Source organism: Nyctereutes procyonoides, unplaced genomic scaffold (assembly GCF_905146905.1).
Source record: "Nyctereutes procyonoides isolate TBG_1078 unplaced genomic scaffold, NYPRO_anot_genome, whole genome shotgun sequence".
NCBI classification, from domain to species: domain Eukaryota; kingdom Metazoa; phylum Chordata; class Mammalia; order Carnivora; family Canidae; genus Nyctereutes; species Nyctereutes procyonoides.
The window spans coordinates 44,151,573-44,170,661 of NW_026575042.1; the positions used below are offsets into that span (position 1 = coordinate 44,151,573).

General features: G+C 36.9%; 2 protein-coding genes across 2 annotated transcripts in view; both read left to right on the forward strand.

The window, feature by feature from the left end:
- Positions 1–1,760, forward strand: part of CPB1 (carboxypeptidase B1) — a 32,069-nt gene extending 30,309 nt beyond the window's left edge. Inside the window, exon 11 of the mRNA XM_055321521.1 lies at positions 1,399–1,760. Coding sequence (XP_055177496.1) covers positions 1,399–1,586 — 188 coding nt within the window. The 3' untranslated portion in view covers positions 1,587–1,760. The remainder of the gene's footprint in view (positions 1–1,398) is intronic.
- Positions 1,761–7,202: 5,442 nt separating this feature from the next.
- Positions 7,203–19,089, forward strand: part of CPA3 (carboxypeptidase A3) — a 34,752-nt gene continuing 22,865 nt past the window's right edge. Inside the window, exons 1-4 of the mRNA XM_055321342.1 lie at positions 7,203–7,302; positions 7,390–7,465; positions 9,809–9,933; positions 18,944–19,046. Of these exons, the coding sequence (XP_055177317.1) occupies positions 7,235–7,302; positions 7,390–7,465; positions 9,809–9,933; positions 18,944–19,046 (372 nt within the window). The 5' untranslated portion in view covers positions 7,203–7,234. The remainder of the gene's footprint in view (positions 7,303–7,389; positions 7,466–9,808; positions 9,934–18,943; positions 19,047–19,089) is intronic.

The window sequence follows — 19,089 nt, forward strand, 5'->3', positions numbered from 1 at the left end:
AGTGGCAAGAGACACATAGCAAGAGAGTTAGGTAGGGACTAGACCTCAAAGTTCAGATTTCACTTAGATGCTACAGAGTTTAAATTTACTGGGAAGACACATCCTGAAGGCCCTCTTTTAAATTTCTACTTACATTCTCCTTTGCCTTTGCATGATTTCTTTTTGCTCCAGATCTCAAAGGACTAGAAATACAAGGGAAAAGGCCCAATCCTGTCATTACAGAGCCTCCCATGCAGTTGGAGAGGCTCGAATCCTGGGTTTTGTTTTTTATTTTTGTTTTTTAAGTTTTATATGGAATACAGTTTTTCTATATCCCGGTCCTTTTTTCAACCTGTTCTTAATCATATGGGAGTATACTATTTTCCTAAGGGGGTTCTAGCAGAAGTAGCCCACCTATTCATATACTGGGAACTCCTTATATGTTTTATTCAGACTAGTTCAGTGAAGATTCTTTTTTTATTACACTGTGAGCCGTTGGAGGGCAGAAGTCACGTCTTTCCTCTATTCTGGCATCTACAGAGTAGAGCCAATGGCCTGCTGCTCAGTGAGGGCTGTACAACTGTTGACTGAATCAGAGGTGAAAGAATGAATGAATGAATGAACGAACGAACGAAGGAACTAATGACTGAATAGATACAAAATCCACAAGGCAGTGACATCATAACTGTTACTGAATGGAGAACTAAACAAATGCCTAACCTATGCCAGACCATCTGCTAGGCCCAGAGGAAACACAAACAAAGACATAGCCCTGACCTCAAGGGGTTCCAATTTCATCACTCAGCACTGTTTCATTGGGTTTTGGAGTTCTCTCCTATCACCAGTCATCATGTAGCTTTCTCTATTTTCCTAGAAAACAAACATTCTCTTCCCAGAAATTATACATCTTTTGTAAACAAATTATATATGATATTGCGTACCACAGCATACAAGCACAGTGAGAAGCTTATATTATAAATTACATACTTCCTGGGGTATTAAATACAACATTCCCACTAATTAGGCTTAGAGGTAAGACTGGACTGATTTTTTTTTAAGACTTTATTTATTTATCCATGAGACACAGCAAGAGAGAGGCAGAGACAGGCAGAGGGAGAAGCAGGCTCCCTGCGGGGAGCCCAATGCGGGACTCGATCCCAGAACCTGGGGATCACGCCCTGAGCCGAAGGCAGGTGCTCAACCACTGAGCCACCCAGGTGTCCCTGGACTGATTTTTTTAAAACAGCCCCCATATCTTTTATAATCCAGTTTTCTACAATATTGGCCTACTGAAAATATTTTGCCCAGTAAAACAGTTGTAATTATAAAAGATCGCTAGTTTTTGTTTTTGTTTTTAATTTCCTTCCTGGATTTAAAGTTTTTTGGTTTGTTTGTTTTCTTGCTGTTTGCACCTTTTAGATCCTGCTGCTGGGGGTTCTGATGACTGGGCTTATGATCAAGGAATCAAATATTCCTTTACCTTTGAACTCCGGGACAAAGGCAGATATGGCTTTGCCCTCCCCGAATCCCAGATTCGGCCAACCTGTGAGGAGACACTGCTGGCCATCAAGCACCTTGCCAGATACGTCCTGCAACATCTGTACTAGTAGAGAATGCTGACAACCTTATTTCAAAGTGTTCACTCTCTTTTCTATCCTGAAATCTTATTTTTGTCTGCCTGGATATTTTCCAGATCCCAATCTTTTTATAAGCTTCTACTCTGTTAAACTACTTGGATCTTTTAATACTGATCATAATAAAAATGAATCATTATAATTAGAGACCTGACAAATTGTCTACTTCTTTTGGAAAAAAAAAAGTTGCAAACCAATGACTAGGCAAGCCATACACAGTTAACAATGTGGATCAGCTCTACTGAAGATAAAGTCTTCGGGGTGTTTGCCAATACTAGCAGAGTGCAGAGATGTACAAGTTGTAATGGGGGCTCATGAGGAAGAAGACAAGCCAGGGGAAATTCAGGAAAATATAGCATAGGTAAAAACACCCCATCTTGCTTTAGCTTTCATCTCAGCTCATTTATTTTATGAACTAGGTACTACGTATCAAACACTTTGCTAAGTAATTAGGGACAGAGCAATGAAAAAGAAAGTTCTGCCTTCAATGGACATTTGGGAAGACAGACATGAAAAAAGTAATTAGCTTTTTCACTAATTATTTAATCATTCATCATTTAATTTATATTAAGCAAGTAAGTTCTAGACAAATGACATAAAAAGGCCACATACAAGGTCCACCTCCCTGATGGGGAGAGAGTGCTGGAACCTGAAGAATAAGTCACAATTAGCTCAGGAGTGCCCCTTCCAAGCCTTTAACTATGCAGAACCAGTAGGAAGAAAGCCAGAGAGCAAAGAACCTAGAGAGTTGAGGGCAAACGGGCTTGTACAGGGGCTGAGGAGGGAAGGAGGGACTACCAAGCAGAGCTTAGGGCTTAAGGATTTGGAAAATTGATCTAAGAACAATGGGGAGCCATGGAAATGGCTTCAGTTGCAAAAGAGGTGATCAGAGTTTTTAAACTCTGTTTAAAGGTATGGAAAGCGTACCATACCATACCATACCACCCCAGAAAGGTATGGAAAGCAGACTGGAGGTAAAACAAGAGAGTGTCAGGAGGGTGTTACAAGGAGATTGTTACAGGAGGGTGTTACAAAGCAGATTGGAGATAAAAGAGAAGGGTGTTAGGCCTTAAACAAAAGGCAAATATTACTCCATGACTTGAAGTTTCCCAGAATTAAAACCAAACGTGCTAATGTCAGAGAGTATTATGCAGTTTGAAATTTAAAATATAATAATAGGTATTTAGTTACAATTTGGGGGCATCTCTTAATTTAAAATCTACTACTCTATTTACTTCCAAATTCAAGTTCATTGTTTTCTACGTGGATCCAAGGAAAATAAGATTCCATATCTAGCAAAACATGTTAAAATATCTATGATAGTGTCCTATTCAAAAGAAGAATACTTTGAAGTCACAATGGTTTGGAAGTTGTCAAGCCAAAGAATGATTAATTGCACTAATTGTCCACTAGATGGTAGCAGTGCAGCTGCTACAATTTGTCAAGCAATCATCTTCAAAATAGTTTAGTAATAACATCATTTAAATAGACACGTAGGTGGAAAAAAAAGAAATTTCCATGAATTCTCAAGCAGTACTGATGGTAATAAAAAAAGCAGATGTAATTTAGCTAGATTATCTTTTCCCATTTTATTTAAATTATATCCATATTGGGAATTGGAAAGCTAACTCAACCAGAGTTACCTAAGTGAAGTCATCTTGCTGGACATATATTATTCAATCCATAGATAGTTCCACACGACACTCCCATATTCCACCCCATCACTGACCTCTAATTAAGAAATGCTATGTGTGACCCAAATTTCAGGGGTCATGTGTGTAAATCATAAAGAACCCTTTAAAGTCTCTAAATTGAGTACTTTAAATTAGAAATCAGGAATATTCAAAAATTCCAAGGAATTTTTAAGAAAAATAGTGACTAGGAAAGTAAATATGCAAATATTCTCATTTAAAATCCCATATATCCAAGATTTCTTGCATCAGAAACATTTTTGCTATATCTTTGGCTGACTAAAAGTCAACAGCTAGCTGGCTAGGAGTGTCACTTGCCTGAGCTAAACTGAGGGGAAAAAAAAAAAAAGAGAGAGAGAGATGTCTGCCTTAGTCCTTCCCAGTGCAATAGTAACATATGACCTCTTGCCAGGCAGACCAGGGATTGCCAAGGGTTCCTGCTCAGCCTTGCCCACCCAGGGGCCTCTGACTGTAGGGGAATCTCTCTTCCCCTCTCCTTCAAATTATTCCCACACTGAGATTCCAGGACATGCTCTGTGCCCTTCCTCAGTCCCAAGCTCTGATTGCTCCAAAGCAGTCATTAACCAACAGCACAGAAATGGCTCCCTGAATCTTTTCTATCTCAAACAGTATTGCTACAACATAGCAAGACTGGTTTTTCCAGTGTGGAATATGGGAGGTCTCCATATCCAGAATAATATCCCATGGATTCACTTGCTTTTGCCAGCTAACCTATATGAATTGCTCAAAAAATTTTCAGGCACAGGGATCCCTGGGTGGCGCAGTGGTTTGGCGCCTGCCTTTGGCCCAGGGCGCGATCCTGGAGACCCGGGATCGAATCCCACATCGGGCTCCCGGTGCATGGAGCCTGCTTCTCCCTCTGTCTATGTCTCTGCGCCTCTCTCTCTCTCTCTCTCTCTCTCTCTCTCTCTCTCTCTGTGACTATCATAAATAAATAAAAATTAAAAAAAATTTTCAGGCACAGGAAAAAAAAACAGAAGGAAACATGATAGCAAATGAGGTTATTTGGGGGCCAACTGGGGTCTTGATGATCCTCTTAGGTCATCTCATTTGAGCAGACAGTCACTCCCCCTCTAGCCAGGTCTGACATTGCCTGAGCCACATACCCACATCTTTGTCCAGAAATGCCATATTTCCTTCAACTAATGAAGACAAGTTTCCTGCAGCATTTTGCTGGGCAGCTTCATTTCAATGTTAAGCCAATATCCACAACTAAAGGCAACAAATTTTTCTTTCAACATATCCTTTATGAGATGTCTAAAGGTATTCCAGTTTATTGGATTGGATTTGAAGATGGAGAATTATTTGAAAGATTCTAGTAAAATCACAAGAGAATCTTCACTTTCATTTTCTAGGAGATCTCTTTTACAGTGATAATTTTTTTAAATATGCATAAAAGTATAGGTTAAAAATAAAGCAATATTTTAAACTGTGGCTACACATATACTACTATAAAACTCCTAGGAATTCAAAGATACAGAAAGACAGAAAATATTGTTGTGTGAGGTATTCAACTTTAAATATCTTTTTAAAGAGATTAATTTGCCCCATGAAACATCACACCACCTTACAAAGTCAATCCTAAAAAGATATGTTGTCCAACAACTATTCATCTATTCTGTACATATGCCAAGATCTTTTATAACTTCTGAAGCAATAATATAAGATTGTCCAGAACTATGCCTGCCAAGAAATCCCACCTGTTCTGAGAAAAAGCTCCAGAATACTCTTGAAATCCATCTACTGTATCTGTTCTTCAGATGCTAAATAAATTGGGGAGGAGTGAAAAGTCTTAAAAGTATCACATGTCAATGTCCTATTCCAGAAACAGAGAACTGAAATACATAACAGATATTAAGAGGTCTAAGATTACTTATAATCAGAGTCTTATCCTGAGAGATACCAGGATCCTTCATACATTTACCTAGATCCCCAAATAAAACAGAAGTGTCCTTCCTATTTGACCTGAAAAACAGACATACAAGTCTTCTCCACAATTTTAACTAGTCACACGGAAAGAGACTTTAAGAAAACATAGAAGAATGCTAGAATTAAGGGTGATGTCTATTTTTTCTTTCAAATTTTCTGTATTTTGCTAAATTATTTTTAGTAGATATTACTTGAAGAATCCGAAAATAAAACTCCAAAAAGAAAAGCTGTAACATAGAAAATGTTTCCTGAAATAGTCCACATTAAAAAAAAATACAGAAAGATATTTCACCCCTAAGGGACACAGCCACCACTTTAATCTACCGCATGATATATGTTGATATTCCAGTTGACAATGGCCAACTTTAAGTCTGTTTATAGAACCTGGCAGTTTTATCAAGTGCTTAGAAGACACGAGCATATTTTTTAGCACCTACTATCCACCAAGTCTTTCGCATATGCTATCTGGTTTAGCCCTCACAGCACTTGCCAGAGTCCAATTTGCATCTCCATTTTACAGATGAGGAAACCAAGGCCCAGAATGACTAAGCAGCCTGCTCAGGGTGAAGGGGCCACTCCGAGGTTACATGTGTCTAATTGCAATGTCAAGCTCTTTTACTCTGTACCCCCACCAAATATATCCTTAGAAGCAATGGAGCAAACATTTATTTTGGGAGTTTCTAGTGCTGATAAGCTTGTCCAATGTCAGGAACATGAAGGCATTTGTAAAACCGTCCTCTCCCTTACCTACAGGGTTGGAGCAAGGGGAGCCCCCTGGAGGGTATGTCCTAGTGCACATCTAACAAAGGGAGAGGAATGAAGCTGCTCTATGGGTAACACGGGCATCTCCCAAACCATATTATTTTGCTAATAAAAATATATAACCATGACTCTGAGAAGTTTCCTATAGAATGATCTATATACATTTTTCAACGTGAAGTAGTTGTTTTTAAGAGGAAATTCTAGGGGCGCCTGGGTGGCTCAGTGTGTTAAGTGTCTGCCTTTGGCTCAGGTCGTGATCCCAGGGTCCTGGGATTGAACCCTTCCTTGGGCTTCCTCCTCAGGGGGGAGTCTGCTTCTCCCTCTCCTCTGCCCCTCCCCCTGCTTGTGCTCTCTTATTCACTGTCTCTCAAATAAATAAATAAAATCTCTTTAAAATTTTTAAAAAGGAAATTCTACTTAAAATGGTCTATAAATGGCTTTCATCAACTTGACTTTCTGAAGGCATTTATTGAACCCTGTATCCAAACCCTGAAGAAAGCAGCCAATGAACAAACACTTGAGCAACCATATTATTGTGCCTTCTAGGAGTCCTCACGTGGTGTTAGGAATAAGGGTTATTTCTGAGACAGAGGAAGAGAAGGGGAAAGGAGTGGGGATGTGATTACTTTAGCTCTTCCTGTAACATTTACTTTTTTACAGGGAGGTACAGAGAAAATATGGCAAAAGTATAAAAGCTAAACAGTGAACAAATCAGTATTTTTGAGATTATAGTATTTTTAGTATATTCAAAATATTTTGTGATTTAACAAGTTACCAATGTAGCTTCAAAAACATATTTTATGTCATTAAAGACCACCCACCAAGATTCTGTAGGTGAGTACAAATTTAAAGTGATTTATTCCATCATTCAATTCAGCACATGGAAAAGCTGTATTTTAGAACAAAGAACTGGGTTTAAATCTCAATTCTGTGAACATCCTAGCTCTGCTACTTTGGACAAGTTATTCCCTAAAAAATGAATTTGCCTGCCCTCTGTAAAATGGGTATTCCCAACTGCATAAGGGTAGCATGACATTGCATCTGCCACAAAAGGGACTTTAGTGTTAGTATTGCCATCTTACCCCTCCCTCCCCAACTAGAAAACACAAAGAGTAAAACATTTCATCCACCAGAACCCTAAGAGGAAATCAGCTGCTCTTCCAGATAAGAGCTGAGGCATAAAACTGGCAGAGGGTCTTGGGCAGGCAAAGAAGAACCATGTGGTTCATCCTGCCTGTGGGTTTGATTGCTACCACCCTTGCAATTGCTCCTGTCCGCTTTGACAGGTAAATCGCACTGTCCAGTCTCTATATAAGAAGAGAATGAAGGAATGCTTTACAGTTCACATGTTTCATCTTTCTACATTCTTAAAGGGAGAAGGTATTTCGCGTGAAGCCCCAGGATGAAAAACAGGCAAATATCATAAAGGACTTGGCCAAAACCAACCAGGTAAAGCATTTAGAGGGTTATTTTATCTTTTCTTTCCATTCTCTAAAAGCTGCCTCTCTTGTATTCTATTTTTAATGCACACAGAGCTCCCAAAGACAAAGATGCGGGAAGCAGCTGGAGCTACTTGGAGAATTCAGCCAGTTCCCACTATCGTGCTTTCCTCGTTTTTACTTTTGTCCCCAAATTGCCACTGCTGTTTTCCTTCCCAAAAGCTTTGCAAAAGGGCTAGCTTTTTCTAGGTGAAACTGTGAAAGAAGGAGGGGGTGTTCTTGGTATCTTTCTGGGAGCCTCTCCCCCTCCCTGCTAGCGCCTTGCCTGCTTCACTCTCCTCTCTCCCACCCTGATCTCCACCAGTGCCATAGTTTCTCTTAAAATTATGATAACATCAAGGTACTCGTTAAATGGTAACATCAAAGTAATGTTTTATAATATCATGATGCGACCATTCCCAAGAGTAGGTCCATTTTAAAAGGAAACTCTTCAAGTTTGATCATTCTTTTAAAATTCAATGAACTAACAATCATTTTATCATTTATTCAGCTGTTCCCATACACAAGGCACACTGTGCCAGCTACCTTATACCTATCATTTCAAACTCTCAAGCCGATTTTCAGTGTCAGTGGTATAATTGAACCCACTTAACACAAAAGAACCGAAGTTCAAAGACAGTAAATTAAGTGACCAAGATGACACACAGCAGACTTAAATCCAGTACTAACTCTGAGATTGAGTACCACCACCACCACCACCACCACATCAAAGTAATAAAAAGTTCAGCTGTTCTAATTTCTCAAATGTTTTTCAAATCCATACTTTCCTCTTCATTCCCGTGCCACTGCCAAATTTATGTCTGTCCTACCTTTTACCAGGACTATTTCAATGCCCCTTATCCGGGGTTCAGGTTATAGTCCTGCCTCATCAGCACTACAGCCTGACTGCTCTAAAACTGAATGATTATACTCTTCCATTTGAAGGTTTCCAGTGAGAGGCAGCCTAGTATGGAAAGAGCATGATCTTCAAAGTTTCGTATACTAGCTCTACACTTGTTCTGTGGCCTTAGACAAGTTACTTGACCTCTCTGGATCTCAGTTTCCTCCTCTGTAAAGTGAGGATAATAATCATAACTACTTCCTAAGGTTGTTATAAAGACTAAGCTAATAATTGGGTGATGCTCAGAAGGGCGCCTGCTCATCATTAAGCATGGCAGAAGCATTTTCTGTTGGTATTGGTGTGATATTCGAAGTCTTTCATGATCTGCCAAACTGCCAATCTTTACAGTCTCCTGCTCCTTCACCCTCTTTCTCACTGTTAAAGCTCCATGAATGCCAAAAATGCCTTTAAAACACACTACATCTCTCATATGTCCAGTTTATGCTGTGGCTTTCTGATCAAAATAAATCAATGCATATTGGTTGATTCATAGCACCTCATATTAGCATATAACAGACTGCCCTAGAGGTAGAGTGGGATTCAACTACAAAATACCCAGGTGGACTTAGACATGTCTACAAGCCTGGAATTCTGGGTGGGAATTGAGCATTTCATTCACATTTCCCAGGTTGGGGAACTGTACTTCATTTGGTTTCACAATTGAGTATGATTTCGAAGAACAACAAGAATTGGAATCTTCTAAAAGTTATTTTAACCTGAATGCTATCCTTTTGGGCTCATTCACCAAATTTCTGAAATTCTCAGCTAGATAAAGAAAAAGAGAAGGGAATCAGCAGCCGTTAAATGCCTGCAGGTCCCAGAGCTCATATTTATTTCACAGTATTTACAACATTCCCAATGGAGTCCTCCTAATCCTAGATTTTAGAGAAAAGGACTGAAACTCAAGGAGTTTTAGTATTGCCCAAGGACATACTGCCAGAAAAATGACAAGGCTGGAGATTATTATGCCTTCTGTTGGACACAAACCTTCCAGGAATTCCAGACTTCACAGGGACAACTGGTTTTGAGGCCTGATGCAGGGGCAGGGTGGGGGGAGCCATATTTTTAATCTATATCCCCAATTAGAGACAGATTCTATGTAAATGAATTGTGAAACAACCCAAATCAACCCCCAAGATGGTAGAAGGAAACAGATGGATTAAAACTACCCTTTTTTTGCACTTATAGATATTACCTATGTCCTAAAAAAGTGATCAGTACAAATGATCTCTCCCACTCCCTAATATTCGACAGTATTATGAGCACACTCTCATAAGCCTATTAAGAAAAGGATCCATGCCTTGGCCACATTGAACCCCAAATTCCTTTTGTAGTGTATGACACATATGTTTCTTAGGAAATATGTGTTGTATGAACAAATAACTGTGACTAACATTGAATTCATCTTCACAGCTTGACTTCTGGTATCCAGATGCCACCCACCACGTAACCGCTAATATGACGATAGATTTCCAAGTTAGTGAAAAGGAATCCCAGTCCATCCAGTCTGCCTTGGATCAAAATAATATGCACTATGAGTAAGTCCTATGAAATATTCCAAAATCCAAATTCAATGTTTGGGGTATCTTAAAATTAAGAAGGAAGTACTATTTTTTAATAAGAAAGAAAGAAAGAAAGAAAGAAAGAAAGAAAGAAAGAAAGAAAGAAAGAAAGAAAGTTCTATGAGATAAAAATGTACAATTACTTCCAAACAGACTATTAAGGCCTGCTTACAGAGGTGATGAGATCACTCAGCTATTCAACTTCCATCCTTTTTTGTTCTGATCTTCAAGAAGGACAATTACCTATGTCTGCCCTCTCCTCTCAAAAATCAGCTCCAAAAATAAAAAAATTAGTAAGGACATTGTGCACTTGCGCAGGCATGGATGGTTTAGCCATACTCCTCGCCTCTGACAGGTAATCAACACTGAGCTCAAGCACTACTAGTGACTACCAGCACCGCCTTCTTGAGAATTTGAATTCTCTTGCTACATTAAAGGAGACCCAAAAAACTGTGCTCATCTTTGAGTCATAGATGTGGGAAATAAGATATATAATAAATAATTCTTTATGAAAGAAATTCTTCTCCAGAGAAAACAAAAGCAATGCAATAAGAGTAAAACTTAAATCTAACAGGAGAGAATTCTCAAATGGCCAAAGATGCAGAAATGAGTCATTGTGGTCCCATAGAGAAATAAGGGAAAATTAGAACTCACTGAAAACCAAACAAGAGCCATGCACAGCCTGGACCGTAGGCAGTGAATAAGGGAGCCCAGTGATAAATATCACAAATCCACACATAACATAGAAAACAAAATGTGTTTGATGTACTGCGGGGTCCTGTTTTAACTCTACCAGCTCTTGTCATCCCAGTAATTCCCTTTACTGAGACACTCACCATTTAAAACACTGCTAAGCGCTAGCTCTTTCTTTTTGACTTGCTGTTTCATGCCTCTGCCACCCAACATAGAGCTATATAAATCCTTCTACTCTGGCTGAAACATATCAGGTCAATATCGCAGGACAGGATTTACTCCTGCTTATCCTGACTTGATTATGTTTTTACTGCTACAATATTCTTAATAAATATAAACTCTACTGAAATCAAGGAAAGAGAAATAAATATAAGGCAAGTAAAAAAATTCTTATTCATGGCTTAATCACTTATTTGTGATTGTTGCTGATGACTGTCTTTGTCTTGCTGTTGCTTCAAGAGGGTTATAAAGCAAATGTAGAAATTAATAATTGAGGAGCACATATTCAAAATTAATTTATATCAGCATTTAATCCTTTCTAATTAATATATCAATATGTGCTTTCCTGTATTCTTATAAGTTGCACCATTAAAATTAGAAAGACACTTTATAAATGGACCTCCAAGGAATCAGAAATTAGTAATGCATTAGAGACTCTCTACTTACACTAAGGTTCAGATGGTCTTGATTTTTCATCTAAAAAAAATCACCACCAACACCACCACCAACACCACTCCACATACTCCCTGGTACCTGTGCCTCTTGATTCACTTCACAGTCTTCTTAAATATGTGCCTTGATTATCATACTCTTTATTTTACTCCATTAGTATAGACCTCACCCAATTTCCTGTGATTAACTAATTCTTACAAAGTATCCAGTCTAAGCTAAAATAAATTTTAACTGGTCAATTTTGTTTAATTTAATTTGAACAGCAACAGAAGAATAAAGTATTAGGTTTTCCTTAATATCCTGGTAATGTAGACAAAAAGCTAGTTGCTTGACATGAGTGTGGACAATGGAATAAATCACTGATTTATTTAGTAGCTGAGTATTAATTTGTTAATTTAATTTTTTAGTAATTTAACTTTCTAAAATTTAAAAAAGTCACACACAGATACTTTAAACTAAATAGTGGTTTATATGCACCTCTACCTCCTCTTTGGACCTCCAGGTCTCTCTTAGGCTGAAATAATTCTGACTCAAACAGAGGTGTAAATCCAGATCCTCACAAATATAGTGTGTTTTTCACTTTGTCTTTATGCCAAAATACTTCCTCACTATCTACATCAAAAATCAAAGGGTTTTTTTTTAGATTTTTAAAATTTATTTATTTTGGGGGGGTGAAAGAGAGAGAGAGAGAGTATGAGCAGGGAGGAAGGGTACAGGGAGAAGAGACTGTCCACTGAGCAAGGAGCCCAGTGCAGGATGCAGGACTCAATCCCAGGACCCTGGGATCATGACCTGAACCGAAGGCAGAAACTTAACCAACTAAGCCACCCAGGCACCCAAGAACCAAAGTGTTAAAACTACCAATAAAAATTAGTTTTATCTAATTAAGACATGATTTCTAGAAATTGGTCCAAATTAGCCACAGTTGTGGGAAAGCCACATAATTAGATAGTTACCTTCCTCAGAAATATAAATATGTAAAGTGATCTGTGCAGAGAAGGACTATTTAAATCTTGTCTCCAAGTACTAATTATATAGATAATTTTATTTGCATATTAATTATATGTGTTACTTGGTGTCAGTCAATAACAGAACAGTGTTCTAAGAACAGAAACATCTGGTGGACCCAGGCACCAGTCTGAATAAAACCACATTTAGAGGCTGGTTTGACACAATGATTTACTTAGACACCCTTCATTAGACAGTGCATATAAACCACTATTTAGTTTAAAGTATCTGTGTGTGACTTTTTTTAATTTTTAGAAAATTAAATTACTAAGACAGATTTGATTTTAAAGTAGCATATGTGCTCCGTTTTTATTTACACTTTTACAAAATCATAAAAGACTAAGTCTGAAAAACAAATATTACCTACATACCAACAAACCTGAATAGCCTAGTGAATAAATGTCCTAAGAGGGGCATTTGGAAGGCTCAGTGGTTGAGCGTCTACCTTCGGCTCAGGTAGCAATCCTGGGCCCGGGGATCAAGTCCCACATCGGGCTCTCCACAGAGAGCCTGCTTCTTCTGCCTATGTTTCTGCTTCTCTCTCTATGTGTCTCTCATGAATAAATAAAATAACATCTTTAAAAAAAAAGAACAGCACATTTATTGGACTGAGTCTACAGGAGAAGAAACCATATTTAGATTCAACAGTTAAAAAATCTAGTGTTTTTACTAGTTTTTTGCATTTTAGATATTTGTATTTGATACATTTTAGATTATCTTTTCTTTGATCAAAAGGTAAAATTAGAAAATAAAGAACTGTTAATGAAGGAAAACAGAAATAAACTCCTAATATATATGGTATAGCACAAATATAGTAAAACAAATGATACAATTAAGTGAAACCTTAGTAAGATATACATAAGATTATATGAGAAATGCAAAAGAAATCTGCATCAAACTGACCAATCTATATCAAACTCACCATTGACACTTCATATTAATGTCTAATTATCTAATAATGTTCAGTCAGACACAAATTCAAATGTCAAGTGCATATATATACTACTATCAGATAAGTATTCCAATCAAATAAATCATTCTAATGTCTTGTCCCATTCATTTTTCCTTTTGTTCTACATTTTTATACAGTAATTGTCCAAGAGTAAAACAGGTTAGGTTGATACCTGCTACAAAAGGCAAAGAGATATTGGTCATGATGGAAAGCATAAAGTGTGGTAATTTAGAATGTGGATTCTCAGTGAGGCTGTCTGGGTCCAGTCCCATTTAAACTACACATTAGGTATTTAAACATTGACAATTAAACATTGACAATTTAACTTCTCTTTACCTCATTTTCTTCATCTCTAAAGTGGTATTTCATAGAGGTTTCATGAAGATTGACTGGGACCATAAAAATTGCCCTTTGCCTATTTCCTTTATTTACTTCACTAATACAGGTAAGGAGAAGACCACTTCACATGTGTTTACATGAATGCACACATACACACTCTCTACAACAGGGGATAACTAGAGGCTATCACTAGATGTTCCCTTCCCCTCCTAGTGAATAAATTAGTGCCTTAAAGTTTATTGTCCAACACAGAGGTGTGCCTCAAATGGTGGGAAATCCATGTCAGTAAATGCCAAGTTGGATACATGGTAACCCAATTAGGGAGTTACTGGGGACAAATGGGATCTTGTGGAAATCTGAAATCATGCTTTTTGAGTAGCCTTTATGCTGGAATGTGGACATGGAGGAAAAGAGGCAATCCAGACCTCCAGTTCATAAAACAGCTTAACAATGACTCTGCATTCCTGGAATATGCATCTCACACACACACACACACACACACACACACACACACACACACACACCCTAGATCCTATGGCAGTCACATACATTGGCCTACCATTCTCCATTTCTTAGTTACTTTCTAAAAGCAACAGATGGAGGGAACATTGAAATTGTCAAAATAGGATTTATTTTGCCTCTTCTCTGAAATTATCTACTTCCTCCTAACCTTGGGACACAGCCTTCCAGGAGGGCTGGTCAACTGGGAGAACTTGGCACAATACTCAGTAGACTAAGAAGACTGCAGGTCTAAGGTCAATACCCAGGATTTCATTCACTCCTTGTGCCTGGAAGCATTGTTGTATAATGGCACAGCTGGATTACTGAAGTCAGACACCTCTATGTTCAAATCCCCACTTCTGCATTGTAAGAGTTGTGTCAATTTTGGAAACCCCTATCTAACCTTTGGGGATGATAATGGTACCCAATTAATAGTGACGATATAAAGATGAAATGATAAAATGTAAATACCATGCTGAGCTGAATGCCTGGCACATAAGAAAGGTTCAATAAACATTAGCCATTTACATCATTAAATCCTCAATATTAATAATTTATCCTTTCATCTACATTTACAAATTTCTTTAACAAATTAAGCAAATCTTGGAGTGCTAAAATAATATTTGGGAGAAAGTAATTTGGTTTCATCTGTTTAAGCCTGGCTGCTGGTTAGTAGAAGGGCTCATGAAAATAACATCTGGCCCTAGTTCTTAATTTCCAGCCTTAGGCTTAATTTCTAGTCCCTATCAGCAACAATCTGGCACCATTCTGATGTCCTCATGCAGCTGCTTTATGGAAAGGTCGTATTTTAGCTCACACGACTTTCTTTTGCTGCTGTTATCACAAGAGCTAAATTGATATGTGTAAGTCTAAAAATATTCTTAGATACGAGCTTCCTGTGACTAATTAATACTACCTTATGTTACAAATCAACCTCTGGGACCATAATATTTCTCTTTTGCTTGGTTCCACTACTTCTATAAATGCAGGTAAAGCAAAAGCTTCACACCCTCTTTAGAACTTAAAACAATTAAAACAAAAACTTAAAAGAAATTCATTATATCTATAGTGACCACCCAAAATATAATTTCTAACTCTCTCAGGCTTTATGAGTTTTAGTGCAACATACTACACCTGATTCCTAATCTGTTGTCATAATTTTTCTTCTGAGAAATCCCAGATTCACCAGAAGTCAAAAAGCCAAGCATACAGTGAATTAGACATAATGTGCATAATAATGTGTTTGTCAGTAATGTTAATGGGAATCAATATTCATGAGTAGTACTTGGTGTCATGTGCTAAATAAACTCTAATTAGAAGTATTCCTCATTTATCTTCTGTCTCCAAACTCAGATCAGTCAGTCAATCAGCAAGAAAAAACCGACAAGTAGAGTGGGTGCTACAGTGTCATAGTTCATTATCATAAGAAATTGAAGATATCAGAGTCAAACAACTACACATCACCGAAGCCTGGTTTAAAGACATATTAAGTCTGGGAAGTGGTTGTCAATTTTGAGACTAAACTTCAGTATCATACTGAGCTTCATGGGGCACCTATGATTTGCTAATCACTTCCCACATTTCAATTCCTTTCATCCTCACCACAATCCTGGCTGACACGTTTGGTTCCATTGTAAAAGTGAGTAAACTGAGGCTCAGAGAGATAATTAACCCATCCAAGATCACATAAAGTATTAAGCCAATATGGCACTGGGACTCAAGAATGACCACAGAGCCTCTTCCCACCAGGTCACTACTTCCTTTTATGATTAGGTTCATGGAGGTGAAAGAGCGTATGATACTGTCCTAAATGATTAGAACACATGTTAAAAAATAGCATCTTCCTACATAGGATTTACTGCTAACAGAAGGTAAATATAAGGCATTTCATCAATAATAATAATGCCTTTTTTTAATAAGAAGTCAATTGAAAATATAATCCAAATAAGGAAACTGTTCAAGTACAACTTCAAATAATTCTTGATTTTAAATATAATAGAGATATTGAAATATCTCTATTATAAGCCATCAATCTCCTCCACCCTGCAAAATATAGTGAATACTATAGTTTAATTTGGTTAAGGAATTACCATTACCAACACAAATTTCCACACTGTGCTATAAAAGAATTATATCAAAAAATAAAAAAATAAAAGAATTATATCCATAAAGGCTATTTACATTATTAAAATATGCTGGGTCATTTGGATTTACACCAAAGTACTGACCCCTGTGTTTGCTAAATCCTTCTGTTTATGCAGTTTATTTTCCTTTTTTTTTTCTTTTTTTTTGGCTGTTAACCATCACCTACTGATAGTATGTTTGCTTTCTATTAATCATTTTACTTATGTCCAATGGATTCCTTCTAGATTAAATAAGACTTTTATAATAATATCTAAAATAAGATGAAAAGCTTTTTGTGAAGGCATTTGTTAATCTCTGATGGCTGCAACTTATATTTAACATATTAATGAATTTAATAATAAAATTCAATGCAACTAGACACCAATGGACTATAATAATTTAATCATATAGATAGATACCACCATATTAATCTCAAGTGGCAATCAACATTATATGTAGTGGTGAAAGGGGTTTTTTTGTTAAAAGCAGAAAAAAAATAGAATGCCCTCTTTTACCACTATTATTTTCCATTGTTCAGAGAGTTTAATCAGTGAAATAAAGCAGAGGGAAAAATAGTTATTGGGAAAAAAGCAGAAAGTATAATTTTTTATAAAAGAAATAACTACCCTAAAGCCATAATGGTATAACTAAAAAATTATCAGAAGTAAAAAGATCATTTTTTAACTAATAAGGTGGCTAATCGATAAGTATAACCAAAGTGATATTTTTTAATGTATGAACGACCAGTTCAAATGTTAATGAGAAAAAAGCCACTCACAAGACTAATAAAGATATATGAATAAACAAAATATACAAAATTTTACTGAAGAATCAAAAAGATAGCTTTATTATGGTCCATTATGAGTAAGATTCTTCTCAAATTTATTTCTAACAGTACAATTCTAATGAAAACTTATATTTTTCTAATAATTCTAATAACTTCTAAAATGATTCAGACCAAATACTTACTAAGAACAGGCAAAATTAGTCAAAAACTTGGAAACAAGAATAAGGATACCCTCCATTAAATAATAAAATTCAATATTACAAATATTATTAAATACGGTTTAGTTCTTTCACAAGAGGAGGATAACTTCAGTGGAGCACAATAGAAAATCCTCAAATAGACAAAATATACAAAAATATTTGAGTACATATGAGATGACAACGGTATTTTTGAAACATAAATCTTAAAGTCAAGCAAGGTTGTATTCAAACTCCCAACCCCAACACACACAAATTATGGGTATTTAGGCTTTCTAAGCAACAATGTCCTCATGTCTAAAATGATGATAATATTAACATGATAAAAACAAAATAATGTATGTAAAGCAGGACCTGTCCCATATTAAACAAATGGATGTTCAAGTGAAAATATCAGGTAGGCAGCTGGATGCACAAGCCACAGGAGAAGTAGGAGAAGAGCCAGGGTAGTGGTAGCTTCAGGGGAAAGTCCAGAACTGGAAGCACAAATATGGGCAACCATTACAGCCATGGAATTTAATGAGATGATAAGATGAGATAACTCAGGAATAGAGATGAAAATAGAAAAGAGGGTTGAGGTATAAAGCCTCTCTCTGGGTCCCCAACATTAGGCTCCTAACAATTCCTCCTGCCTCTAATTTCACCCTCTCAAAATCACCCTAACAATTTTCTAGCTCTATGACTATGGACAAGTAACACTTTGTGTCTCAGTTTTCTCATCTGTAAAATGAGGATAATGATTTCATGTGAAGATTAAATGAGTTAACGTACATAAGGTAGTTAAAGCAATGAATGGCACATGGTAAGTGCTAAATGCTTACGATTACTGTTATTCAAGTTTCTCCCACCTCTGGGGTGCCTGGGTAGCTCAGCTGGTTAAGCAAGCATCGCCTTCATCTCAAGTCATGATCCCAGGGTCCTAGAATCAAGCCCCATGGTAGGCTCCTTGCTCAGCAAGGAGTCTGCTTTTCCCTCTCCTCTGCCACTCCCCCTGCTTGTGTGTGCACTCTCCCGCACAGCGCTCTCTCTCTCTCTCTTTCAAATAAATAAAACCTTTAAAAAGAAAGTTTCTCCCACCTCTCAAATATGAAGTGATAAGGGATGGTCAACGAATTTGTGCATAAGAATATGCACTGTTGCCTGTCTGGTGTGTATGTGAATGTGTGTGTGTTTGAAGAAAGAGAGTTACTATAGATCAATGCTAACTAACGGTAATATAATGCAAGCTATGTGTGCAATTTTAAAGATTCTAGTAGCCACATTAAAACAGTTAAAAAGCAATAGGTAAAATTAACTTTAGCAAAATAGTTTATTTAACCTAATATAATTACTTCAAAATATTATTATTTTAACGTGTAATGAATCTAAAACTCATTAGTGCAATGTTTTACAGAATTTTATATACAAAGTCTTCATAAGGTAGTATATATTTGACATAACAGCAACCTCTTTTTTGGAGAATCCCTATTTTAAATGCTCTATAGCCCTGTGTGGCTAGACTACCATAGTGAAAAGCATAGCTCTAGATAAACGGGAAGATTTGAAGCCATACACATGACATTTCTAAAAGAGATGGTTAGAGAATAATGAAGAAACAGAGCAAACTTGATCTAAGATAGAGAATAAGGAAGAGAAAATTTCTGTAAATGAAAGATAACTGTGGGTTTTTTTTTCTACATTCAATGTGTATTTTATCATTCCCCTGTCAAACAGAATCTTGATTCATGATCTACAAGAAGAGATTGAGAAACAGTTTGATGTTAAAGAAGATATCCCAGGCAGGCACAGCTATGCAAAATATAATAACTGGGACAAGGTACAGTATAAAGTACCTGTACTTCAAAAAAACTATAACCCTT